The 27,661-nt window shown below is 43.4% G+C and overlaps 1 protein-coding gene and 1 non-coding gene across 9 annotated transcripts in view; both read right to left on the bottom strand.

The window, feature by feature from the left end:
• Positions 1–27,661, bottom strand: part of PTPRK (protein tyrosine phosphatase receptor type K) — a 703,591-nt gene that overhangs the window by 91,030 nt on the left and 584,900 nt on the right. For all 8 annotated transcript variants that reach the window (XM_038759705.1, XM_038759712.1, XM_038759671.1 and 5 more), the window contains 2 exons: positions 25,488–25,761; positions 19,686–19,722 (listed from right to left, as the gene is read on the bottom strand). In XM_038759705.1, coding sequence (XP_038615633.1) covers positions 19,686–19,722; positions 25,488–25,761 — 311 coding nt within the window. The remainder of the gene's footprint in view (positions 1–19,685; positions 19,723–25,487; positions 25,762–27,661) is intronic.
• LOC119924947 lies at positions 15,675–15,812 on the bottom strand. The gene has a single exon (XR_005449624.1). It is a non-coding gene; the product is annotated as a small nucleolar RNA SNORA7 (small nucleolar RNA).

The following is a 27,661-nucleotide window of genomic DNA, read 5'->3' as shown; positions in this document are numbered from 1 at the left end:
ATTGTACTTTCCAAGTGCATAGTACAGTGTTTTGCACACAGTAATCACTCTATAAATATGACTGAATGGATGAATGAATGAATGAAGGGTGATTTTCAGCACCAAAGCCTCCTAAGGCATTAGAACTCTATATTGAAGCGCTCCCTGGGACGGGTTTTTATAACTTTGTCTCCTAATACGTTGAGTGTTTAAGAGAGATACATTGTGGATCAAAGAAAGAGAGCACCATGATACTTATATTATTATAATCTCTGGACACACAGCAAAGAGGTTTTGCTGTTTATCATCAAAACCCTAAATCTAAAATGAAAAACTAGATGGTCTCACTTCACTTCTCTGCAAGCTTTTAATGGATCATATGGAACAAGATTCACATTTCATTACTAGCTAAATACCCATGACATCATCTAATATTTCTGCACTTTTTGAATATATTGTCCAAAGCATCAGTCTGAATTGTTGATTCTATAGATTGTCTAATTCATAATAGCTTTCCCAATCAAAATCTTTGTATCTGCACCATAACTGAAGAGCTAAAAGGAAAAAAAAGTAAAACGTCCTTTCATAATACTTATTAGATGTCTATTTTAAGAATCTTCAAATAGCAAACATTTTTCTCTACATGCAAATTCAAAGTGTAAAATGTGTTCATAGCCCAAGAGCTACCATAGAATGTGCGCTTTGGGAAGGTAGAAGGGGAAAAACCTTTAAAGAGCTTCAAAAATTGAATTTTTCCTTTCTTGTTTGAGTCACTTACAAATTCAATTTGTTTGATCTCAGAACAGAAAACAGTAAGTTTCAGCGACCGTACAAATACCCATAATAAACCTCAACTACTCAGAATGCTTGCTGAAAGAGGCAGAGATCAGGAATTACTGTGTTTATAATCATCATATAATTTAATATAATCTGAGTTCCCTGGCAATGTTAAGTGGCTCAATTTTACTGATGGACGGGTTTACAAAAGGGATGAGAGAGAGAGAGAGGAAAACCACTGCCAAGAGTTTTGTCATCACTACAGTAGCTCATAAGGTGGTTTCCAGCCCTTGCTCTCTAAATGTTTGTGATTATATGATGAGTTGGCTGAGGGTAATTTGAATTCCATTACTCAGGTCAGACAGTCCTTCCAACATCAAAGGCGCTAAGTCGTTCAAGGCTGTTGGTATTTCTTCGAGGGAATCCTAAGTGAAGAGGCTAACCCAATGAAAAGATCAGTAAAGCAGCCCCTATCAAATGCTAGACAAACAGCCCTTTGCATTGCTCATTAAATAAATAGGAGACTCGGTAAGACAGGGAGTACAAGGTGATCTTTTCATGCTGCTCTTTTTCCTCAGCACCAGGGGTGGCACATCTGTCCATTAGGGTTAACTTTTCATTTTAGAGGCAGGAAAAGTGGGAAGACAGAAGAAGGATGGGATGTAAGAGTGGCAAGAATGCTTTGATGGGCCAGTAGGAGTGAACAGATCAGATGTGGGGTCTTTCTGGCTGTCAGGTCCTACTGAAGCAGCTGTGTGGCCTAGTGGATACAGCCCAGGCCTTGGAGTCAGAAGGCTTCTAATCCCGGCTCCACCACTTGTTTGCTCTGTGTGACCTTGGGCAAGTCATTTAACTTCTCTGGGCCTCAGTTCCCTCAACTGTAAAATGGGGATTAAGACTGTGAGCCCCATGTGGGACAGGGACTCTGTCCACTCCGATTTGCTTGTATCCACCCCAGCAATTAGTACAATGCCTGGCACATACAAATGTTAATAATAATAATAATAATGATGGCATTTATTAAGCACTTTCTATGTGCAAAGCACTGTTCTAAGCGCTGGTGAGGTAACAAGGTGATCAGGTTGTCCCATGGGGGGCTCACAAATGTTAATCAATCAATCAATCCATCAATCGTATTTATTGAGCGCTTACTGTGTGCAGAGCACTGTACTAAGCGCTTGGGAAGTACAAGTTGGCAACATATAGAGACGGTCCCTACCCAACAGTGGGCTCACAGTATAAAAGGGGGAGACAGAGAACAAAACCAAACATACCAACAAAATAAAATAAATAGAATAGATATGTACAAGTAAAATAAATAAATAGAGTAATAAATATGTACAAACATATATACATATATACAGGTGCTGTGGGGAAGGGAAGGAGGTAAGATGGGGGGGATGGAGAGGGGGACGAGGGGGAGAGGAAGGAAGGGGCTCAGTCTGGGAAGCACATTTGTAAGTGCTTAACAAATACCACAATAATTATTATTATTCCTGAAGACCCAGGATGAACGAGTCTGAAAGTCCAGCTCAGATTACTGTAGCAGTGGAAATAACTACTTTACCCACTGCAGATAGAAACTCATGGGGACAATAGACAATGGATTCTCCCAAGGCTACTTAAAAGATCACTGCTTTTCACCCATTGGAATAATTCGTTCTCTCCTTTCACCCATATTTTTCTGAACTAGTGTAAGCTTATTGTGGGCAGGGAATGTTTCTGTTTATTGTTGCATTGTACTCTTCCAAGTGCTTAGTACAGTGTTCTGTGCAAGTAAGCACTCAATAAATACGATTGGCTGGCTGACACCCTAAATGCAATGGAAGAGATTCAACTCTCTGAATTTCTTCAGACAAGAATTCACCAGCAACACAGAGCTGAAGGCTGTCATTGAACTTTACTAATTGGTCAATTGTCTGCTCCAGTGTCTTCAACAACCACCTTTATGCAAATGACCGCCAAACTACCTCTCTAGCCCTCACCTCTCTCAAACAGCAGCGCCAGAGTGAACCCCACTAGCCAGTCAATCATATCTACTGAGCACTTACTGTGTGCAGAGCACTGTACTAAGCGCTTGGGAGAATACACTATAACAATCAGACCCATTCTCTGCCTGCAATGAGCTTAAATTGTCAGAGCTCACCCCAGTCATACAAAGAAGATGTCTGAATCACGAAGGCAAGCAGATCCTCTCAGGGACGAAGGAATAGACCGTGGTGCCGATAGTCTATCAAGCCTCAGATCAAACTTAATGTTCTCAGATCTGTCACACCATCATTCCTTCAATCTAACCATGCGATACAGAGACTGCACAGAATACTCTACCCAGGACACTGCTGCATGTTGAGTTAAAATGGGGACAACTTCACATAGGGAAGGCAGAAGAAATATTTTAAAGGCAAAATGAAATACATCAACATAGGATGGGACAGGCAGACAGCCGGTTAACAATAGGAGACAGGCCAGATTTCTGCATGATCACACAATCCATCATTTAATGGTATTTACTGAACACTCACTGTGTTTGGCGCACCATACTAAGTGCTTGGCAGAGTACAATACGATACAGTTGGTAGACACAAGGAGCTTACAGACGAGAGGAGGATGATAGAAGGGGACACGATAATCAGCAAAATAATGTCATGGCTCTTTTTGATCAGAGGCTTGGGAAGATTGGGATTTTAAGAAGTAAAATTATGAATCTCTCCAGGTACAACAAATAACAAATGCAACATGATCAAAAAGAGTGACATTTATGGAAGGGAGAGGTGGTCCCACTTTGGGGATTTTTAGCTATGCCCTGTCATGTCGGTAAAGTTCACCATCAACGGTGTCAGAACCACAGAACAGCTCTGGAAACAGCAGGATCAAAGATGCATTTAGATATGTTTGTTACAGCATCTTAATTCAGAACAAAACAAAACAAAATACATTAAGTCATTTTCCAATATTTTTTCATTATTCCCACTGTGGTCATTTCAAATGATATTTTCATCCATCTGCATGTGCAGAGAAAAAGGCCAGCCCTGAAAGAAACTGACTGATATGGCAACTGTATATTCAAATTTTTGGAGAAAATTTATTTTCTAGAATTGAAACTTTACCTAGATACAAGAATGGAAATGAGACTGGGGGTGTGGGGAGAGAGTGCCAAACCACCTCTGCATTAGAAGAAATTCCTCAACATTGGCTTTAAGGCACTCAGTCAGCTCTCCCTATTCCTACCTTATTTAGCTGATCTATTGCAATCCAGCCTGCACACTCTGCTCCTCTAATGCCAACCTACTCAATGTACCTCGATATCGTCGGTCTCGTAGCCAATTCCTTGCTCATGTTTTCCCACTGTGGACAGGAAATGTGTCTACCAACCCTGTTGCACTGTACTGTCCCAGTTAGCATTCAATAAATACCACTGATTGACTGTGGCCTAAAACTTCCTACCCCCTTATATCGACTCTTCCCAATTTCAAAGTCATAATAAAATCACACCTCCACCAACAAGCCTTCCTTGACTAGGCCCCCATTTCCCCTATTAGCTCTCCCTTCTAATTTGTCTATGCACTTGGATCTGTACCTCTTAAGCACTATTCACCCTACCCTTAGCCCCACAGCAATTATGATGATGATGATGGCATTTGTTAAGTGCTTACTATGTGCAAAGCACTGTTCTAAGCACTAGAATGTACATAAGAAGTACACAGGCATCATGGCATAGTGGATACAGCATGGTCCTGGGAGTTGGAAGGTTATGGGCTCTAATCCCTGCTCCTCCATTTGTCGGCTGTGTGACCTTAGGCAAGTCACATCACTTCTCTGGGCCTCAGTTACCTCATCCTTAAAATGGGGATTGAGATTGTGAGCCCCATGAGGGACAGGGACTGTGTGCAACCCTATCTGCTTGTATCCACCCCAGCACTTAGAACAGTGCCTGGCACTTAGTAAGTGCTTAACAAACTCCATAATGATTATTATTACTACATATCCTTATACTCTCCTGTTTCCCTATCAGAAATTTATTACAATATCTATCTCCCTCTCGAGACTCAAGCTCCTTGTAGGTAGGGAACATGTCTGGCAACTTTACTGAATTGTTCTCTTCCAACCACCTAGTACAATGCTTGGCTCTTTTGCAGGCTCCTCCTCCCCCTCCCATCCTCTTACTGTAGGGGTTTCCCAAGGTTCAGTGCTTGGTCCCCTTCTGTTCTCAATCTACACTCACTCCCTTGGTGACCTCATTCGCTCCCACGGCTTCAACTATCATCTCTACGCTGAAGACACCCAGATCTACATCTCTGCCCCTGCTCTCTCCCCCTCCCTCCAGGCTCGCATCTCCTCCTGCCTTCAGGACATCTCCATCTGGATGTCTGCCCGCCATCTAAAGCTCAACATGTCGAAGACTGAGCTCCTTGTCTTCCCTCCCAAACCTTGTCCTCTCCCTGACTTTCCCATCTCTGTTGACGGCACTACCATCCTTCCCGTCTCACAAGCCCACAACCTTGTTGTCATCCTCGACCCCGCTCTCTCCTTCACCCCTCACATCCAAGCCGTCACCAAAACCTGCCGGTCTCAGCTCCGCAACATTGCCAAGATCCGCCCTTTCCTCTCCATCCAAACCGGTAGCCTGCTCATTCAAGCTCTCATCCTATCCCGTCTGGACTACTGCATCAGCCTTCTCTCTGATCTCCCATCCTCATGTCTCTCTCCACTTCAATCCATACTTCATGCTGCTGCCTGGATTATCTTTGTCCAGAAACGCTCTGGGCATATTACTCCCCTCCTCAAAAACCTCCAATGGCTACCAATCAATCTGCGCATCAGGCAGAAACTCCTCACCCTGGGCTTCAAGGCTGTCCATCACCTCGCCCCCTCCTACCTCATCTCCCTTCTCTCCTTCTACTGCCCAGCCCGCACCCTCTGCTCCTCCACCGCTAATCTCCTCACTATACCTCGTTCTCGCCTGTCCCGCCATCGACCCCCGGCCCACATCATCCCCCGGGCCTGGAATGCCCTCCCTCTGCCCATCCGCCAAGCTAGCTCTCTTCCTCCCTTTAAGGCCCTACTGAGAGCTCACCTCCTCCAGGAGGCCTTCCCAGACTGAGCCCCTTCCTTCCTCTCCTCCTCGTCCCCCTCTCCATCCCCCCATCTGACCTCCTTCCCTTCCCCACAGCACCTGTATATATGTATATATGGTTGTACATATTTATTACTCTATTTATTTATTTATTTATTTATTTATTTTGCTTGTACATTTCTATCCTATTTATTTTATTTTGTTGGTATGTTTGGTTTTGTTCTCTGTCTCCCCCTTTTAGACTGTGAGCCCACTGTTGGGTAGGGACTGTCTCTATGTGTTGCCAATTTGTACTTCCCAAGTGCTTAGTACAGCGCTCTGCACATAGTAAGCGCTTAATACGATTGATTGATTGATTGGCTGACAGTGAGCACCCAATAAACTGATTGACTGAGTAGTTCAATTATCAAACATTGTCCCAAATGCCACTTACACATCAGTTTTTAGACATCTGATGGATCTTGTTGATTTCAAGCATGTTTCAATAGTTGTCAGATTTTGGAACCCTACAAATCACTGTCAAACAAAACAACTATCAGTGAAAACGGACCGCCTTATCCATTCCATACTTATTAAGATTTCAGCTGCCTTGTCTCTCTTCCTGAATTCCTTTTAAAGAACTTAGAATTTGAAGTATTACTGTTTCCTGACGTCTGCTCTCCAGCTGATAAAAATCATGCCAGTAAGATCAGGTTCATTCTGGACTATGGATTGACATGATTCCATGGCACTTTCGGGTGTTGTAGGAAGAGGGCTTCTCAAAACACAAAATGGCATTTCTGACCATCCAAAATGTGGCCAACTGAAATGCTAGAGTTCACCCCAGGAAGCAGGTTGGGCTAGAAAAGCAGGAGTCAACCTCAATGGCTTTATGAAGTTGGGGTGTGCTCTCTCTGTGTGTGTGTGTGTGTGTGTGTGTGTGTGTGTGTGTGTTTTCACGGTAACAATTAAGTGGTTACTATGTGTCCAACACTGTTCTAAGCCCTGAGGTAGGTACAAGTTAATTAGGTCAGACACAGTCCCTGTCCTGCATGGGGCTCACAGTCTAAGTAGGAGGAAGAACAGAAATTTCCATTTGAGGAAACTGAGGCCCGGAGAAGTTAAATGACTTGCCCAAGGTTCCACAGCAGGCATGTGGCATAGCTAGAATTTGAACTTCGGTCCTCTGACTCCCAAGCTCGTGCTTCTTTCCACTTGGTCACACTGCTTCCCAGGAGCAATTGATATAAATCCTAAGCATTATGATGCAACTCCAGTTATTCATGATTTTCCCATCATATACAATTTTGATTTTTTTTCTCTTAAATGCATCCTTTCCCCTTCCTGTATTTCCTCTGCCTTTGGAGGAAGCACAACACAAAAAGTGTGGGAGGAGTGACTGCGGCTACAGCCATAAAGCTACGGACATCGCCATTGCTGGGTCGGCCCCTAGGTCGATCCAGACCTTGTGTGCAGGGAGCATGTCTACCAACTCTGGGAAGCAGCATGGTCTACTGGATCAAGCACGGGCCTGGGAGTAACAAGGACCTGGGTTCTAATTCTGGCTCTGCCATTTGTCTGCTGTGTGACTTTGGGTTAGTCACTAGACTTCTCTGGGCCTCAGTTACCTCATCTGTAAAACGGGGATTGAAACTGTGAACCCCAAGTGGGACAGGTATTGTGTCCAACCCAATTTGGTGCAGTGCCTGGCACATAGTAAATGTTTAACAAAGACCTAAATTATTATGATTATTCAAATCCTGGCTCTGCCACTTGTCTGCTGTGTGACCTTGGACACGTCACTTCACTTCTCTGATCCTCATTACCTCATCTGTACGGAGAAGCAGCATGGCTCAGAGGAAAGAGCACGGGCTTGGGAGAAAGAGGTCATGGGTTCTAATTCCGGCTCTGCCACTTGTCAGCTGTGTGACTTTGGGAAAGTCACTTAACTTCTCTGGGCCTCAGTTCCCTCAGCTGGAAAATGTGGATTAAGACTGTGAGCCCCATGTGGGACAACCTGGTTACCTTGTATCCCCCCAGCGCTTAGAACAGTGCTTGGCACACAGTAAACGCTAAACAAATGCCATTATTATTACTATTATTATTACAATGGGGATTAAGACTGTGAGCCCCATATGGGACAACCTGGTTACCTTGTATCCCCCCAGCGCTTAGAACAGTGCTTGGCACACAGTAAACGCTAAACAAATGCCATCATTATTATTATTATTATTACAATGGGGATTAAGACTGTGAGCCCCATGTGGGACAGGGACTATGTCCAACCGGATTAGTTTGTATCTACCTCAGCACTTAGACCAGTGCTTGACACATAGTAAGCGCTTAACAAATACCATATTATTATTCCTCTCCCAAGTGTACAGTGCCCTGCATACAGTATGCACTCGATAAATAGCATGGATTAACTGATTGATGATTATATTCCTCTCAGTCTTTCCTTAGTGAAGGATGGGGAAAGTTCTCAAAGGACGTTAGCAGGAAACAACCTCAGGGCATTCTTTGGAAGAATAAATTTAGGCTAATCATATTTTGTATTAATCCTTAGGCAAATTATTCTGGAATAACATTTTGAATAACTGGTATTATCAAAAATGATTTATACCAACCCTACACATATTATAATGGATTTTGCTCAGAGGATTTTCAAAAGTTCCCTCTTCCCTGCAAATATTGATTACTCAGTTTTCTTATCAATACTAAAGAGGGTCAGGGTATTTAAAGTGAGCTCGTCCATTTTCTCCACTTAGTAAAAATTCAGGACATCATATCATTTTATATTTGCCAAACAAATTACAAAGGCTAGAATAGGAATTGATTTTAGCAGGGTGCTAAGTTGCTGCCAAAGATATAAGGGATGCGGAAACAAGGTATTTAATAATATTCCTGGGAGGCTAACTCAGTAATGTGTGAAACAGATAATGGACCAAACACAATTTTTCTAATAGTATTTATTGTCAGGCACTGTACTAAGCAATGGGATAGACAGAAGATAATCAGGTTAGACATAGTCCATGTCCCATATTCATTCATTCATTCAATCGTATTTATTGAGCACTTACTGTGTGCAGAGCACTGTACTAAGAACTTGGGAAATACAAGTACAAGTTGGCAACTTATAGAGATGGTCCCTATCCAACAACAGGCTCACAGTCTAGAAGGGGAAGTCAGACAACAAAACAAAACATGTGGTCAGGTGTCAAGTCATCAGAATAAATAGAAGTAAAGCTAGATGCACATCATTGATAAAATAAATAGAATAGTAAATATGTACAAGTGAAATAGAGTAATAAATCTGTAAATCTGTATGGGGATATACAGTCTTAATCCCTATTTTACAGATCAGGTAACCTAGGCACATGTAAATTAAGTGACTTGCCCAAGGTCACATAACAGGCACAAGGCAGAGGCTGGATTAGAACCCAGGTCCTCTGACTTCCAGACTCACGCTTCTTTCCCCTTGGCCATGTTGCTTCCTGTGTGTGATTCATATAAATCCTACACATTATGATGTAATACCAGTTCTACACTATTTCCTATCATATATGATTTTTGTCCATAAATAAAACTGGGGTTTGAGCTATTGTATTTTTGTAAGAATGTAGATTTGGCAGCCCAATTCATTATTTATAAAATATTTTTAAAAATTTGGTCAAGAAATAGAACAGGGTTTAGAAACCTTGTCTCTGTCTTCCACTCCCTTAAAGCTAAGGCCTGGATCCCTTTATCTCCTCAATCTACACTCGTTCCCTTGAGTTGCTCATCCACTCCAATGGCTTTGACGACAACATTTTATTGACTCCCATGCTCATTCCTATTGCCAGTTGTTTCAGATCTTTAATTCCCTCCTCAAACCCCCTGTTCCCCCACCTCCATCACATCTTGCCGCCAGTGACCTAGCCACATAACTTTATTGAGAAAACTGAAACCATCAGGCGTGACCTCCCTAAAATCTTCCCTGCTCTCAATCAATCAATCAATCAATCAATCAATCAATCAATCAATCATATTTATTGAGCGCTTACTGTGTGCAGAACACTGTACTAAGCACTTGGGAAGTACAAGTTGGCAACATATAGAGACGGTCCCTACCCAACAGTGGGCTCACAGTCTAGAAAGGGGAGACAGAGAACAAAACCAAACATATTAACAAAATAAAATAAATAGAATAGATATGTACAAGTAAAATAAATAAATAAATAAATAGAGTAATAAATATGTACAAACACATATACATATATACAGGTGCTGTGGGGAAGGGAAGGAGGTAAGATGGGGGGAAGGAATCTCTCCCTCCTCCGGCCCCTTCTTCAACTCTCCCATCTTTCCCAGCAGTATCTCAAGAGGCAATGTCCTGCCTTCTCCCAAAATCCACCCCCTCCAACTGTGCCTCCAGTCACACCTTATCACAGCACTTGCCCCCTCCTTGACTACCACCTTCAACCGTTCACTCTCCAGTGGCTTTTTCCCCAAGAATTTCAAACATGCCCACATCTCCCCTATCCAAATAAAACCCTCTCTTGATCCCACAGCTCCCTCCAGTTATTGCCCCATCTACCTCCTACCATTCCTCTCCAAACTCCTTGCTTGAATGAGTTTTCTACACCTGTTGTTTCCAGTTCCTCTCCTCCAATTCTCTCTGTGAACCCTTCCATTCTGGCTTCTGTCCCCTACACTCTACAGAAACTGTCCTCAAAAGTCATCAATGACTTCCTTCTTGACAAATCCAGCAGCCTCTACTCCATCCTAATCCTCCTTGACCTCTCAGCTACCTTCAACACTGTGGACCACCCCCTTCCCCTGGAAACATTATCCAACCTCAGCTTCACTGACACTGTCCTAACCCAGGTTCTCCTCCTATTCATTCATTCATATTTATTGAGCACTTACTCTGTGCAGAGCACTGTACTAAGTACAATATAGCAATAAACAGGCAGATTCCCTGCCCACAATGAGCTTACGGTCTAGAGCGGGGGAGATACCAATCTAAATAAATAAATTACCGATATGTACATAAGTGGTGTGGGGCTGGGAGGAGGGAAGAACAAAGGGAGCAAGTCAGGGCGATGCAAAAGGGAGTGGGAGAAGAGGAAAACCGGGGGAGGGCTAGTCTGGGAAGGCCTCTTGCAGGAGATGTGCATGGAGTATTGTATAAATCACGGTCTGGGAGTCAGAAGGTCAAGGGTTCTAATCTGACTCCACCACTTGTCTGCTGTGTGGCCTTGGGCAAGATATTTAACTTCCCTGTGCCTCAGTTCTCTCATCTGTAAAATGGGGATAAAGACTGTGAGCCCCATATGGGACATGGACTGTGTCCAACCTGATTTAATTGTACCCACCGCAGTGCTCAGTACAGTGCCTGGCACATAAGCGCTTAACAAATACCATAATTATTAGTAAGGCTCTGAAGCAGGGAGGGCAATTGTCTGTCTGTCTGTCCTGTCTCTCTGGACATTAATTCTCAGTCTCTTGCACGCCCCTTGTCCGTCTCCCATCCGCTAATGGTGTGGGGGGCCCTCAAGGTTCATTTCTGGATCCTTTTCTATTCTCCATCTACACTCACTCCCATGGAGAACTCATTTGCTCCCTTGGCTTCAAGCTACCATCGCTATGTGGATGATTCCCAAATCTAGATCTCCAACCCTGATCTCTAGCTAGCCTTCTCTGCAGTCTAGCATTTCCTCCTGCCTTCATGACACCTCAAACTTAACAGGCCCAAAACAGAACCCCTTATCTTCCCACCCAAACTTGTCCTCCCCGCAACTTTCCTGTCACTATAGACAGCACCACCATCATCCCTATCTCACAAACTCGTAACCTTGGCGATACTCTCGACTCAACTCTCTCATTTATCTCTCTCAGTTATTAGACTGTGAGCCCACCGTTGGGTAGGGACTGTCTCTATATGTTGCCAATTTGTACTTCCCAAGCGCTTAGTACAGTGCTCTGCACACAGTAAGCGCTCAATAAATACGATTGATGATGATGATTTATCAAATGCGTCACCAAATCCTGTTGGTTCAACTTTCACAACATTACTAAATTTTGCCCTTTCTGCTCCATCCAAACTGTTACTACATTAATCCAAACACTTATCCCATCTCGCCTTGACTACTGTATCAGCCTCCTTGCTGACCTCCCTGCCTCCCATCTCTTCCCACTCCAGTCTATACTTCACTCTGCTCCCGGGATCATTTTTCTTCAAAAACATTCAAACTTTGTTTCCACAGTGCTGAAGAATCTCCAGTTGTTGCCCACCTGGGAAGCAGCATTGCTCAATGGAAAGAGCACGGGCTTGGGAGTCAGAGGTCATGGGTTCTAATCCAGGCTCCCCAACATGTCTGCTGTGTGACCTTGGGCAAGTCACTTAACTTCTCTGAGCCTCAGTTACCTCACCTGTAAAATGGGGATTAAGACTGTGAGCCCCTCGTGGGACAACCTGATCACCTTCTATCCCCCCCCAGCACTTAGAACAGTGCTTTGCACATAGTAAGCACTTAACAAATGCCATTATTATTATTATTATCCACCTCCAACAGAAACTCCTTACCATCGACTTTAAAGCCCTCTAGCACCTTGTCCCCCTTACCTTACCTCCGTGATTTCCTATGGCCCAGCTCACACACTTCTCTCCTCTAATGCCAACCTCTATCTCACCTATCTCACCGCTGAACTCTCATCCACATCCTGCCTCTGGTCTGGAATGACCTCCCTCTTCCTAGCTGACAAATGATCACTCTCCTCACCTTCAAAGCCTTATTGAAGTCACATATCCTCCAATAGCATTCCTCTATTAGGCCGTAATTTCCTCTTCTCCCACTTCCTTCTGCATAATCCTGGTACTTGGATTTGCACCTTTTATTCAACCCCCACCTCAATCCCACAGCATTTATGTACATCCACAGTTTATACTAATGTCTGTCTCCCCCTCTAAACTGTAAGCTCACAGTGGGCAGGGAACATGTCTGTCAACTCTGGTACACTGTACCTTCCCAACTGCTTTACAGTGCTCTGCACACAGTAAGTGCTTAATAAATATGACTGAGTGACTGATCTATGGGGATGACTGCCAGGATATCTCTACACATAGGTCTGACCAATAACTCAATTCAGTATGCTCAAAACTAAACATCTTCCATCCCAAATACACTCTTCCACCTACCTTACCATCATGGTTCACGCACTATCATCCCCTCCATTTCTGAAGCCTGCAACTTTGGTGCTATCCTTGACTCCTCTATGTTTCAACTCCCATATTCAGCCAATCCCCAAATCTTGTTGGGTTTTTCCTACAGAATAATTTCATGATTCTGACACTTCTTCTTTAACCAAACGACCACCATGTTGTCCCAGGCACTTGTCTTATCCCTGCCTGACTAGTGCATCAGCCTCCCAGCCAATTCCCCTGCCTCCGGTCTGCTCTTCCTTCAGCCCATAATTCCCCCTGCTTTCCATAAAACGTTTATAAAACATAATTTTAACACAAGTCCACCACATCTCAAGAACTTTAAATAGTTGCCCATTCCTCTCCACAAGCCAAACCTCCAAGTGATTGGCTTTACGACATCAGTCAATGGTATTTATTAAGTGCTTACAATGTTTAGGACCCTGTGCAAAGTGCTTGGGGGAGTACAATACAAGAGAATTAGTGGACAGGTTCCCTGCTCAAAATGAACTTATAGTCTAGAGGGGGAGACAAACAATGTGAATAGATAATCTATAATAAACAATATACAGATAAGATAAACAATTTAAAGATACAGTACTTAATCCACTCTCTTCTCTGACTCCACCCATTCACACTCTCATCCCTCTCAAGCTAAGTTACTCACCAAGCCTCATTCTCATCTCTCCCACTCTCTTCTTAGTCCCATTTCCCTGTTGGCATTGCTTTCATTCATGCTTGCTCTTTGTCCTTGCTTTATTCTCCTTTCTATCCATGTCCACTGCTCTTTTCTGTCTTCCCCACCCAATTCCCTCTAAAATTAGATAGGGCTGTGGAGGGCAAGTCAAAGAGCTTACATTTTAGTTTTCGTTCTGCTACCACCTTAACTTTGAGACCATGGCTAATCAATGACTATTTCTGTGCTTTGTTTTTTCTGCCATTGGAAAGGTGAATGGTGTCATAAAAATACAAAGAAAAGCTTCCTCTTTATTTCCCACACTCAAAGGGAGGTCACTAAAAAACTTCAGTGTGTTCACATTTATTTTGTATTCTGACATTTGGCCAGTTACTAATGAGACTGAGCTGCTCCATAAGACTGACACATTAACCACCACAGAGGAGTCCCAGTTTAGCTCTGTGTAATCATTCTCCTGCCACCTAATAATACCTTTAATCATGTCTCATAAAATTCAACTATCAGAATTGAAATGATGACAAGAGGTAACATTTAGTTTCCCTTTGGACCTGGTGCTTTGATCCATTAGCCATTTCTTAATTTGGATTAAATCATTTCAACAGACACTTCAACATGAATCATGAATTATAATGATCCCAACCAGAAATTGAAGAGAGTCATGAGAGTATCAACGAAGTAGCTGAGTAGAGAGATTTCATTAAATATTTCATTTTCAGCTAACAGGTAAGTCAGTTTGATATCAATATTGCATTCCTGAAAATATTTTTTTCAATGAATTAAGGGTGGAATAAATTAGAAATTGACTCATTTTGTTTCAAATAAACAGTCACCAATTAAGTGGTTTTCACTTAGTGCAAATCTAAATTTACCAGATCGGAGACACCTACACACACACTTGCCTATTGATGTAGGTTGAAAATATAATTCAGAAACATATGTTCTGTTTACCCAAAGCAAAAAGCATTATGACTATAAATGAAACTACTCTCAGTTAACCCTGTTAATCGAGTCTTTGAAAATAGAGTCTTGAGTGAATGAGTGCTAAACGAAGTGTAGTTTCCTCTAGGAAATGATGTAACGATACCAAGATCCATATAACTGACCAACACAATCCATATAACTGACCAACACACTTCATATAATTGACCAACACGGTATAAGTATATTCAAAAAGAGTGATTGAAGATCACAATCAACTAGCTATATAAGTTCATCCCAACAAGGAAAGATTTTGAAGTCCGTACTTGTGTGTAGTACCTCTCAGGGCTGCACCTGCAGAGTTCCCCGTACTCTACCGGCCTCGACTATGGGAGGGAAAGTCAAGCAAAGGCCTATCCATTCCATTCCTAGCTTGGCCAGTGGATAGTGAGTAGCAGTCAATCTGCTACATGTGAAAACTCACTTTTGCCGGACAACAGCAGCAGCATGGGAGAGATGAGGGCGCAGATTCAGGTTTTCTGGGTGGAAGGAGGCAATGGTAAACTGCTACTGCATTTTTACCAAGAAAACTCTACGGATACACAACCAGAACGATTACAGACGGAGGTGGGGCGTTCTGGGAGAGATGTGTCCATGAAGTCGCCATGGGTCAGACACGACTCAACAGCATAAGGCAACAACTTGTGTGTAAATGGAATACTTAATTTTTGAAGTATCTTCACACCCCATGTGAAAAGGTACTTTGCACTAAAATGTCTACCCATTATCTATGCTTAATAGATTTGCTGCCCTGATATAGTGCCAACTTGAGTGGGCTTTAATCGCTGTTATCAAGTCTTGTCTTGCCTTATGCTGAAGAGTGGTCTCCAACTCACAGTGACTCCATGGACACATCTACCTGCAATCACTCTGGTAGTATATCCATAAAGACTTATTGGTAAAACTACGGAAGGGGCTTAGAACTGCTTTCTTCTGCACAGTCCACTTGATCTTCCACCCTGGACTCTCTCCAGTGCCACTGTTGCCCAGCACAGTTTTGAGGTTTGACTTGTAGCCGATTGCCTTCCACTCACTAGCCATTGGCCAAGCTAGGAATGGAATGGGTAAGCCTCTGCTTGACTCTCCCTCCCCTAGCTGAGACTGGTAGAGTACTAGATACTCTCCAGCTGTGATCCTGAGAGTGGACTATCAAGTCAAAACCCCATACTTAGTCACACAATTGACCCACTTTTAAGGATGACTTTTGCAACCTCCAAACAGGGGAAGGGCTATTAAGAAAGATCATATAAAAATTAAGTCTAGCATTCATTCATTCAATCATATTTATTGAGCGCTTACTGTGTGCAGGGCACTGTACTAAGCACTTGGGAAAGGGAGCAGAACAAAACAGGAATAAAAAGAAGGAAGAAAGGAAGGGAGCACGAGATAGAAAGTGGGTGCCTTAAGATTATGTCTCTTCTATAGAGAAGCAGTGTGGCTCAGTGGAAAGAGCACGGGGTTCGGAGTCAGAGGTCATAGGTTCTAATCCTGGTTCCACCACAGCAGCTGGGTGACTTAGGGCAAGTCACTTCACTGCTCTGTGCCTCAGTTACCTCATCTGTAAAATGGGGATTAAGACTGCAAGCCCCACGTGGGACAACCTAATCACTTTGTTTCTCCCGCAGCTTTTAGAACAGTGCTTTGCCCATAGTAAGCACTTTAACCAACGCCATCATTATTATTATTATTATTCTATAGCACTCTCTCAAATGCTGCATACAATATGCATTCAATGAACTAACCACACCCTCTCTTCTCATTTCAGGTTCACCTGAAGAAACTCCTTCCCTCTTGAAGGCCTATGTCTGCTGAGTTGGCGCATTCTCACCCTTCCCCTCTTCCTTCTTTGCCATGTGCTGTTATAATTGCTTACAAAACAATCTTGTATTTCCTTCCCAAAAATTGGTACAGAAAATGTAGAGGGAGGAAATTATATGATGAAGGCAATTATGCAAGTAAATTTGGTACTTCAAAGAAAAGGGGAAGTGAAGTACTTAAGCCAAAGTAAACTTTGCAGGATTATCTCAAAGTGAGAGAGCCTAGTGTACTTAAAACAAGCATTAAAATGTCAAAGTACTAAATAAACCGGGTAGGGCTATAATCTTTAGCTCAAGGGGTAGCGGTATCAATAATCTCTTCGGGAAACTTTGGGCCTCAGAAATTTAGATCACTGAAATACGTTTGTAATCAAGCCCATTCAACTCAGAATATTTTTATTTATTCTAGCTGGAGGCAACGTTTCAGATCTGGGGGGACAGCTATTATTTTCAATACAGATATGTTCATTTTGGGAACCAAATATGATAATGGAGAAAAAGGATCATGAATAACTGCTAACAAGGCAAGCTTTGAAGTCTAAGACTATAAATTCAATATCACATTCTAGAGTGTAAACTCTTTATGAGCAAGGAAAGTATCAGCTGTTGTACTGTACTTTCCAAAGAGCTTACCACAGTGCTCTGCACGTAGTAAACATTCGATAAATATCACTAATTGATTGATCAATCACACCTGAAATGTATGACTAACAAAGCATAAGGATTTCAAATGCCCAATCAGAAACCAAGTTTTTGTTCCACACGGGCAGGCTCTTTTCTATTCAAGTTAACAACATTAGAATGTTTTCAGATTAAAATGGAGTGAGGAACTGACTCCTCTGGAAAGAGATGGATTGCTCTGAAATGTTGGACCAAGCTAACTATCCTGGATCCACCACAGCACACAATAACAGAAAGCAGCTCCTCTCCTTGGACCTCATTAATAAGAAAGGATACAGCAATCTTGCTACAGAACAAGCATTCCAAACCCAGACTCTGTTAGTGGTGGGCTGGTTATTGCTTTGTTTTCTCTCTTTTTTTCTTTTAATGTGTTGAGGGGGAAGGGGGAAGTTCTCCCATTCTGAGTGTGCCCTCTGAATGACAGTCAGGATCCTCCAGAACCTGAATGTTAAGAATTGAGATTGCAGCATGGGTACGGTGGAAAACGAAAAAAATTGCTGTCCACTTCCTGCTGATTTCATTCACTCGGCAGACGTGCATTTTAGTTTGAATTCCACTAAACTACTTCATTTATTGGGTAAATTGTCTTGAATAGTTCCTAGAGAATTGTGTTTCTGAAACAGCTCAATAGAAAAATTTTGCCAAATTGGCACCTAGCCACAGACAATTTCAATTCGCAATTGGACTTCCTTTGAGCCTCAGTACAATTTAGTCTTCATTGAATTTTTGTTGTGTTTTGAGGAGGAAAGGCTACTCAGGCTATATTTCCCAATAGCCCAATTAATTATCATTGTGTATTTCCCAGACTCAGACCTATCCCAGATGGCTGAATGCCAGCCAGCTTTTAGGCAGGCTTTGTGGATGAGTCCCTTGTTTTAAGAGATGGGAAGAACAATATTTCATTTTGGATCCCATTCCAAATTTAATTATAAGCTCCTTCAGGGCATGTCTTCTGCTTTTATTATATTGTTATTATGATGTTTAAGTGCTTATTATGTGTCAAGCACTGTTCTAAGCACTGGGGTAGATATGAATGAAGTTGGACAAAATTCCTGTCCCACATGGGGCTCGTAGTCTACGAGGGAAGGAGAACAGGTGTTGAATCTTCACTTTACAGTTGAAGAAACTGGGGCACAGAGAAGTTGTGTGACTTGCAGAACTTAAGATGAGAACCCAGGTCCTCTAACTCCCAGTCCTGAGTTGTAATGGTAAAGAAGTGTGTTAGAAGCAGTGTGGCTTAGTGGAAAGAGCACGGGCTTGGGAGTCAGAGGACATGGGTTCTAATCCCGGCTCCTCCACTTGTCTGCTGTGTGACCTTGGGCAAGGCTCTTACCTTCCCTATGCCTCAGTTACCTCATGGGAATTAAGACTGTGAGCCCCATGCGGGACAACCTGATTACCTTGTATCTACCCCAGTGCTTAGAACAGTGCTTAGTTCATAGTAAGCACTTAACAAATGCCATAATAATAATTATTATTAATAATAGAATTCCTTATCTGCTGAGAGTGATTCTACATCCAGTGTGCCCAATTCTTCTGACAAATCTCATGAGAAATGGTCTTCGCTGCTCCTTGTGTCAATCAGAAGTGAGGCAGAATGCTAAACTGAGTAGACTGATGGAAGAAACAATGGAAGAAAAAAACACAAGAACACAGACTCTGGCATTGTTTCCCCAAAACCAATACGGTATTGCCCTAACATGTGGCCCTCTCTTCAATGATGGCCACAAATGTACATAAAGTCCTAGGTGGGGTATAGCTTTTACACTGCCGAAATCCATCAATCAAAGGGCCCTTCCTACCTCCATACTCTTGGCCCAATAGAGACACACAGGCAAGGGATTAGGACAACTCCAAAAGGGAAAATCATGTACTCTGAACTGTTAAGCCTTTTGTTAGTTTGACCCTCATTTTCTCCCCACCTCAATGAGTGTCAAGCAATGAGTCATCCTGGTGGAGGCTCTGACAGTTACCCATGTTGGCTCTTGGCAGTTGCTTTCACTGTCGCACCAAACTTATTAAGGTAAACTCTCCCACGGAAGGACCTGACCCTCATCCACACACTCAATTTCTTAAGGGGGCCCTAACCACCACAACCATATCCTGTTTATATGTACAACTTGTAAGCACGACTGATGCTTTGAAACAAGAAAACTTTTCTACCCAGCTGCTAAAAGAGCTAAACTTTCCCCAGTTCTCTAGGTCTCCACAGGCATCAGGCCTTGCAAGGGGAAAACAATAACTATGAGCTTTTCTTCTTTGTACTAATCGCATAACAAAATTCCTCCGGCCAAGTACTGGAGAACAGAAAAGAGATCCCTATTACACGTGAAAGATGCTCAAGTGAGCCAGAGTGCTTTGCTGGCAGTTCAGCTGGGCTTTTCTACAAATACACTGAAATAGAAATGCCACACTTAATTAGCCCTGAAGCCATGGACAAAGCTCCTTCATTTTTAGGGAAGGTGCTGGGGTGAGGTGGGAGGGGAAAGATGGGAACCAGATAAGCAAGGGCTCTCTTACCTTTAGTAGCTATTCTCACACACTGGGTTTTAGTTTCCTGTAAAAAGGAAAGAAAATAGAGTCAGCACATGGTCCAATTGAACCTTTCCCACTTTTTCAAGAGCAATAGACCGGTCAATCAAGTTAGGGTCATGGGATTAGGATTTCATAGAGAAACATTATAGATTAGGGAAAGGGTTTATTTTACCCATGTGTAGGATGATGAAAAGGCAGATTACTTAAAACATGCTAATAGCCCATCCTTAAAAAATTCTAATACTGTATTTCCATAAATTCAACCCCCCCCCCAATGCTTATACCTAGTGAGTAATTTGTTGTCTCTCCTGCAGTAACCAGCAAAGTGTAGATTGATATTATCTGTTCAACACCCTGCCCCCGACCAAGAAATAATGAAACAGCCTGGGGCAGACATATGTCTTCAGGCTTATGTACGTAAGTATGAACTATATATTTTAAATTATATATTATAAATCATTTATATAAATGTCTGCTTCCCATTCTAGATTATAAACTCATTGTGCGTAGGGAACCTGTCTGCCAATTCTGTTGTATTGTACCCTCTCAAATGCTCAGTACAGTGTGCTGCAAATAGTAAGTGCTCAAAATATACCATTGATGATGATGATGATGATTTTAAAAGAGGAAAAATCCACAACTCCTTATGGTAGTCCACTTCAGCACTGTGTCAGTTATGTCTCTCTGAATTTTTCTTCTGCTTGAATTTAAGACCATTTCCCTTTGATTGCTCCATAGGGGATACAATAATCAGGAAGGATTCTCTCCACAAAACACTTCTTCGACTTCGAGAGTTCAATTTCCCACTAATAATCATATGGTCAAGACCACATTTTCCCACTATGTCAATAAGGCTGGTTCAGAATCCAAACCATTCCTGAATGGTAGATTACATCTATCAGTTCTCCCTTGTCTATGTGACTTATCACTATCATAGGAGAGAAAATTATATTTTTCTGACTAAAAGGTCTCTGCTCTTCAGAGAACCATGTTAGCTACTTGACCAATAGATCATAAACTCCTTGAGGGCAGAGATCGTGTCTACCACCTCTACTGTACTGTACTTGATTGCCTGTTCTAATATCATCAGAGTTCTGGAAGGTCAGCTGAGTGGATGATCTTTCCTCCCATATAAAGCTGGACCTGGCATTGGATCTTTCCCATCTTGGAACTTTGGGTCTGGTCCTGCTGATGCACTGACGGGAACATTGTCATAAGAGTTGCGGAGTGTCCCTGCTTCTTCACCAAACGGGGCTGCCATTCCTCAGGCGAATGGACTGAAATGTACTAAAGCTACCCTACCAAAGAGTCAGGGCATTTTCCTTAAAAATGGGGCTGTATCACAAATGGCTCAATATTGGGGTATATTTCCCAATAGATTTACATGAAATTAATGGGGCTCTATGCCAGAATCAGCTTCAGTGTGATGGCTTCTACTCTTCCATCCCTTTGTCCCCTCTTTGCTCCCCTCCCCAACTCATTCCTAGAGTATTTCAAGGCCCCTCTACACCCCCAAATTGGCTCTCTTTCCCCCAGCTCACCAATCACCCCATCCAATTCATTTTTTAAAAAAAAGCAAGTGGCCCGGGTGACACCCGCTCAAGTTTGGGCCCCAGTTAAAGGGGACGCGACAAGAATGACAACTGTACTATTTGTTAAACACCGACTATGTGTCAAGCATTGTTCTAAGCACTAGAAGATACAATACGATCAGCTCAGACACAGTCTGCTACCAGGATCCTGGTTGGGACCCTTCCAATGGCTTCCTGGTCCTGCCTCCTTGTCTCAACTAACAGGGAGTCGGCTTGGTTTGACCCAACTACTCTAACCCTGCATCTGAAGCAGCGAAGCAGGGAAGCAGTGTGGCTCAGTGGAAAGAGCCCAGGCTTGAGAGTCAGAGGTCTTGGGATCTAATCCCGGCTCTGCCATTTGTCACCTGTGTGACCCTGGGCAAGTCACTTCACTTCTCTGGGCCTCAGTTACCTCATCTAGAAAATAGGGATTAAGATTGTGAGCCCCACATGGGACAACCTGATCACCTTGTATCCTCGTCAATGCTTAGAACAGTGCTTGGCACATAGTAAGCGCTTAACAGATACCAGCATTATTATTATTATTATTATTATTATCTGCACACACACAAACCCCCAGCCTCTGTAGTTAACCAGGTCCCTCCCTGGACTACAGAGAAGCAGCATGGCCTAGTGGAAAGATCGCTGGCCTGGGAACCAGAGGACCTGGGCTCTAATCCCAGCTCTGCCAACTGCTTGCTGTGTGACCTTGGGCAAGTCACTTAACTTCTCTGTGCCACCTCAGCTTCTTCAACTGTAAAATGGGGAGTCAATACTGTTCTCCCTTCCACTTTAGACTATGAGGCCCATGTGGGACAGGGACTGTGTCTGACCTAACTTGACTTGTACTGACCTCAGCACTTAGAAACAGTGTTTGACACATAGTAAGCTCTTAACAACTACCACAAAACAAACCAACAAACCACTGCATATTGCTCCTGGGCCCCCAGGATCAACAGGAGCTCTGAGTAGCTCTTGCCCCAGTGACCAACCAACCTCGTTATTGGAAGCTCTCCGCTGGGCTTGTCAGCTCCTCTTACTGTTAGCTGGTTGGTTCCCACCTTCTCCTCCCAGCCACATGCTTGGGATCTAGTTATTCTTTCACTCATTCATTCAATCATATTTACTGAGCTCTTACTGTGTACAGAGCACTGTACTAAGCTCTTGGAAAGTACAATTCAGCAACAGAGACAATCCCTGCCCACAGTGGGCTCACAGTCTAAAAGCGAGGAGACAGACATCAAAACAAGTAAGCAGGCAACCTCCGACTCCTGGCTTGATTTCCCTTTAGCCTGGACCTTCCTCCCACTTAATATCTGACAGGCCACCAGTCTCTCCAGCTTCAAAGCCTTGCCAAAATCAAATCTCCTTCAAGAGGACTTCCCTGACTAACCCCTCAGTTCCCCAACTATTCACCCTCCCTTCTGCATCACCTATGGACTTAATTCCATGCACCTTAAGCACAAAGAGAAAAGGTGCATGTGGGACAGAGGGGAATAAGGTAGAATCTGGTCAGAGTGGTGAAAGGGGGAGATGAGCCCGGAGCTGTCTGCAAGCGGTTGGTGAAAATCCTCCACAGGGTTCGGGGAGACAATAATAATAATAATGATGGTATTTGTTAAGTGCTTACTATGCGCCAAGCATTGTTCTGACCACTGGGGTAGATATAGGCTATCAGGTTGGACACAGTCCCTATCCCATGTGGGACTCACTGCCTTAATCCCCATTTTACAGATGAGGTAACTGAGGCCCAGAGCAGTGAAGTGACTTGCCCAAGATCACACAAAGGACAAGTGGCAGAGTCAGGATTAGAACCCATAACCTTCTGACTCCCAGGGCCAGGCCCTATCCACTATACCATGGGGTACAGAGATGTGAGTCCTGCTGAATCAGAAATGGAGAAATGAAATTATCAATCAATCAATCAAGTTAGTCAATTGTATTCATTGACCGCTTATTGTGTGCAGAGCTTTGTACTAAGAGCTTGGGAAACTGCATTATAATAATAAACAAGCACATTCTCTGCCCACAATGAGCTTACAGTCTAGAAGGGGAGACAGACATTAATATAAATAAATAAATTACATATATATATATATATATATATATATATATATTCATAAGTGCTGTGAGGCTGGGAGGTTGGGATGAACAAAGGGAGTATGTCAGGGCAATGCAGAAGGGAGTGGGAGAGGAGGAAAGGATGTCTTAGCCAGGTAAGGCCTCTTGGAGAAGATGTACCTTCAATAAGGCTTTGACGGGGAAGGAGAGTAATTATCCGTCAGATATGAGGAGGGAGGGCATTCCAGGACAGAAGTAAGACCTGGCCGAGAGGTAGGAGGTGTGATAGATGAGATGGAAGTACATACTTATCGAATGCTTACTGTGTTCAGAGCACTGTACTAAGCACGTGGGAGAGTACAAAATGACATAGGTGGTAGAGCTAGAGCCAGATGTGGTCGCAGCAGCCTGAGAAGGGCCTTCTCACAGGGAGGAAGAGGGAGCTGCAGGACTAGGTGTGTGGTCATGGAGAGAAGGCCGGAATCAGTTGAGAACAGTGAAATGCAGCTGGGTCACACCACTCCTTGCTGCATGGGACAATGAACTGACAACAGGACCTAGGCATCTGACCCCAAGGAGAGTCCCAGTCAGAACCTGGGCAACATTTTCCTCTCTCTTATCTCCTGACAGTGGAGATAAGACTTGACTTGAGAAGGGAGCTATGTGCAATACTGATTTTAAAAAGGACAATTCAGAGTCATGAAGTGAGGGGAAAACTGTTTGGGAACAGTGGGGAGTGGGGATGGAATAGTATGAGGAGAAGAGGTGGCTGGGAGGGAATTCATTTACCAGCAATGACTGGATAAAACTTCAAATGTGGGGTTTATGGATCCTGGAGTATATCAGCAGATTGTGCATGATGGCATCTCTGGGCTGCCAAAGCCTGGGGTACACTTGTGCAATCAATGAGATTGAGTATTTACTCTGTGAACAACTCTGTATTAAGCATCCAGCGCTTAGAGCAGTGTTTTGCACATAGTAAGCATTTAACAAATACCATCATTATTATTATTGTTACACAGCACATATAAGTTATGCGTACACTGTACAAATAACTGCGGCACAGAGAAGTTAAGTGACTTGTCTAAGGTCACATAGGAAGGAAGTGGTGAAGCTGGAATGACTCAGTCCGTCAATCATATTTATCGTGCACTTACTGTGTGCAGGGCACTGTACTAAGCATTTGGGAGAGTACAGTATAACAATAAATAGACACATTCCCTGCCCACAGTGAGCTTGCAGAGAACTCTGACTCACAAGCCTCTCCTCTTCCCACAAGGTCTTGCTGCTTCTCGTCACCAGGCCGAGAAATGTTTCACCTGAATGCAGGTATTTCATATAAAGTTCTACTTCCACTCCACACCATACTCCTCCTAACCTGTCCTTCCGCCTGCCCTGCACCCCAGTGATCCGTTTCTGTAATGGGAAAGAAAAATCCTTCAAAAACAACCAGCATGTCATTTCACATACACAGAACCCTCTGCTGTACTTAGCTTCCTGTTGGGTTTTGCTCTTCAATATTCATACCGAATGGGCGGCAGGGTTCAAAAACAACTGCGTCGGGAATGGAAAATGGGAGGAAGCAATAACCGACTGCACAGCAGTCAGGCCATCTAAAAGCAGCCTTATGTATAGACTCCGTCAAATGGACCACAGGCCTAACGTTACTTTATAATCAGTGGATTTTTACTTGTTATTTCCTGTTTGCTGAAAAAGCCCCTGAAAAGTTTATAACCATTTTATTAGCCTGCTGAGCTCTACGCATTTTGTTTATCCTGCAGTAAATTTAATCTTTTGAAGTGTGCTAGGAGCAGGAGAAGGAGAAAGAACAATGGATGTTATTTACTGAGGATGCAGGAGCACACCGCTTAAATAGTTTTACTCCAACTGCTACTGTGAGCTTTGCTACAGTCACAAGGAGAAACAGTTACTAGGAAACAAGCCGAGTGTGAACTGGGCCTGGCACAATGCCGCACTTACAGGACTGAGGTCGGCCTGGCTGTCGGGGGAAGGGGACCCCACCACTCCTGAACGTCGCTGAGCCCCTCTGAAGGGCAAATGGGCCTTTCCTCGGTAAAATGAACAAAACCACCCTGAAGGAAGAGAAAATGAGAAAAGGATGGGGTGGAAGAAGGGAGGGGAAAATGGTCCTTACCTTCTCCACACTGCTCATTGCCTGGAAATAGATGTTGTATCCTTTCCGGGGGGCCAGAGGGGGGTTCCAAAATCCCTGATAGGTTCTGTTGTCCCCCACGGTGAATGGGGCCGGTTCGGGGAGGTTATTGGGGGGCAGTTCAGCTGCAAAATAATACGGCGATCCCCCACTCATGGCGCTCTGGTAGGTGACCGGAACTTGGTAGCACTCCATCGTGCCGGTTTCCCGCTTGGTTCGGTGTGGGTGGAGTTCTTCTACGACAATCTGATAGGCACTTTGGAGAGAGACACAGATACAGAATGAGACAGAAAGAGAGAGGGAGGGAGAAAGGGTGGGGAAGAGAGAGAGAAAGAGACAGAAAGGAGAAATGAGAGAGAGAGAATGTTCTTAGATCTTGGTGCAGACTGGATTCTCACTATGAATTGCGGACATCTTTTGCCATGCAATTCACCAATTCGAGACAAAGAAGAAAAACAGCGTGGTCCATTTCCCCTACACGGATGCTTATCAAGGCACGATGAAATATCCTAACTCTAAAAAAGAAAAATCAGCCTCAGCTCAAGCAGCTTTATCATATTCACCGATGCGGCAAACATTCACGTAGAAGCTCCCCAGAGGTTCCTATGTGCTATTTTCAACTTGTTTCCAAGCCCCAGCCAAATTGGAAAGGATACCATCACCAACAGCCAACACCCCCTACACATCTCTGAAATGTTTTATGAGCTCATTGAGGGCAGAAAATGTATTGTACTCTCCCAAGCACTTAGTACAGTGCTCTGCACACAGTAAGTGCTCAATAAGTATGGTCCAACGAAAAATTGATGGACCCAAACAACCATCCCGACATTCAGCACTAACATTCATTCATTCATTTATTCAATTGTATTTATTGAGCACTTACTGTGCACAGAGCACTGTACTAAGTGCTTGGAAAGTACAACACAGCAATAAAGAGAGACAATCCCTGCCCACAGTGGGCAGATAAATGAAGGTCTTTCACCCGATATGCTAAAACCCTTGAATGTTAACATTTCCCTTTGAAGTGATCAGCATCCATCACAAGCTGAGCTTCACAGTCTGACATAACAAGGGCCTCCAGGGCAGCACCCAAGTACCACAAATTGCCATTGTCCTATCATTAGAGGCAGAAAATAGTGCCAGGTGCCTAAACCCCTTGACCTTGCCGTGGCATCTATCTTGGCTCAGAGCTCTGCCGAGCTAAAGCACAAGTGACATGCTGTAATATGGGCACAGATGGACAGAAATCTGTCCACTCCACCAAAATAGACTGCTTCATTTCTCTCCAGTTGTCAATGATAAAATGTTACAAATTGCAGGAACAGATGGCATTTGGCCTAGTAAAACTGCAACCTAAACCTTCCTGCGTCTTGCTGCAAATGGAATAAAAATGGTGGGCTGCATCTTTTCCCTTTTTAAGATACCTTTAAACAAAGCAATCAAAAATCCATTAGACTGCTAGGACCTAATACTCTGTTCCTGAAGTCTGGATTTTCTTCCGTTCCAGCTCACCAACTGCAAACACTTGGTGAAAAAAGGGGCTCTGGGCTCTGTAAGATATGGACTTGCCCAATTCCTAGATATACTGGGGAGATCAAGTGCTTAGTACAGTGCTAAGCACTTAGTATAATGCTCTGCACACAGTAAGCACTCAATAAATACGATTGAATGAATAAAGGGCCTGGGAGTATGAAGGACCTGGGTTTTGAACCCAGCCACGCCACTTGTCTGCTGTGTGACCTTGCTTCCCTTCCCTGGGCCTCAGTTAGCTCATCTGTAAAATAGGGATTAAGACTGTGAGCCCCATGTGGTACATGGGTTGTGTCCAACCTAATTCAATTGTATCTACCTCAGTGCTTAGTATAGTGCTTGGTACACAGTAAGTGTTTAACAAATACCATTAAAAAATAAAAAGTAGTAATGTGACTAGTGGAAAAAGTATCAGCCTGGGAGTCAGAGGTCCTGCTGTGTGACCTTGGGCAAGTCATTTAACTTCTGTGCCTCAGTTCCCTCATCTCACAATGGTAATTCAATACCTGTTCCCACCTTGTAGGGCCTGATTATCTTGTACCTGCCCCAGCGCTTAGTGAACTACTTGGATTATACTAAGGGCTTCACAAATACTACAGTGATTATATTTGCAAAGTAAGAAAACA

This window comes from Tachyglossus aculeatus, chromosome 2, assembly GCF_015852505.1.
Source record: "Tachyglossus aculeatus isolate mTacAcu1 chromosome 2, mTacAcu1.pri, whole genome shotgun sequence".
Taxonomy (NCBI): Eukaryota; Metazoa; Chordata; class Mammalia; order Monotremata; family Tachyglossidae; genus Tachyglossus; species Tachyglossus aculeatus.
Note: the sequence above shows the minus strand (reverse complement) of the source record. Positions and strands in the feature narration are given on the sequence as shown.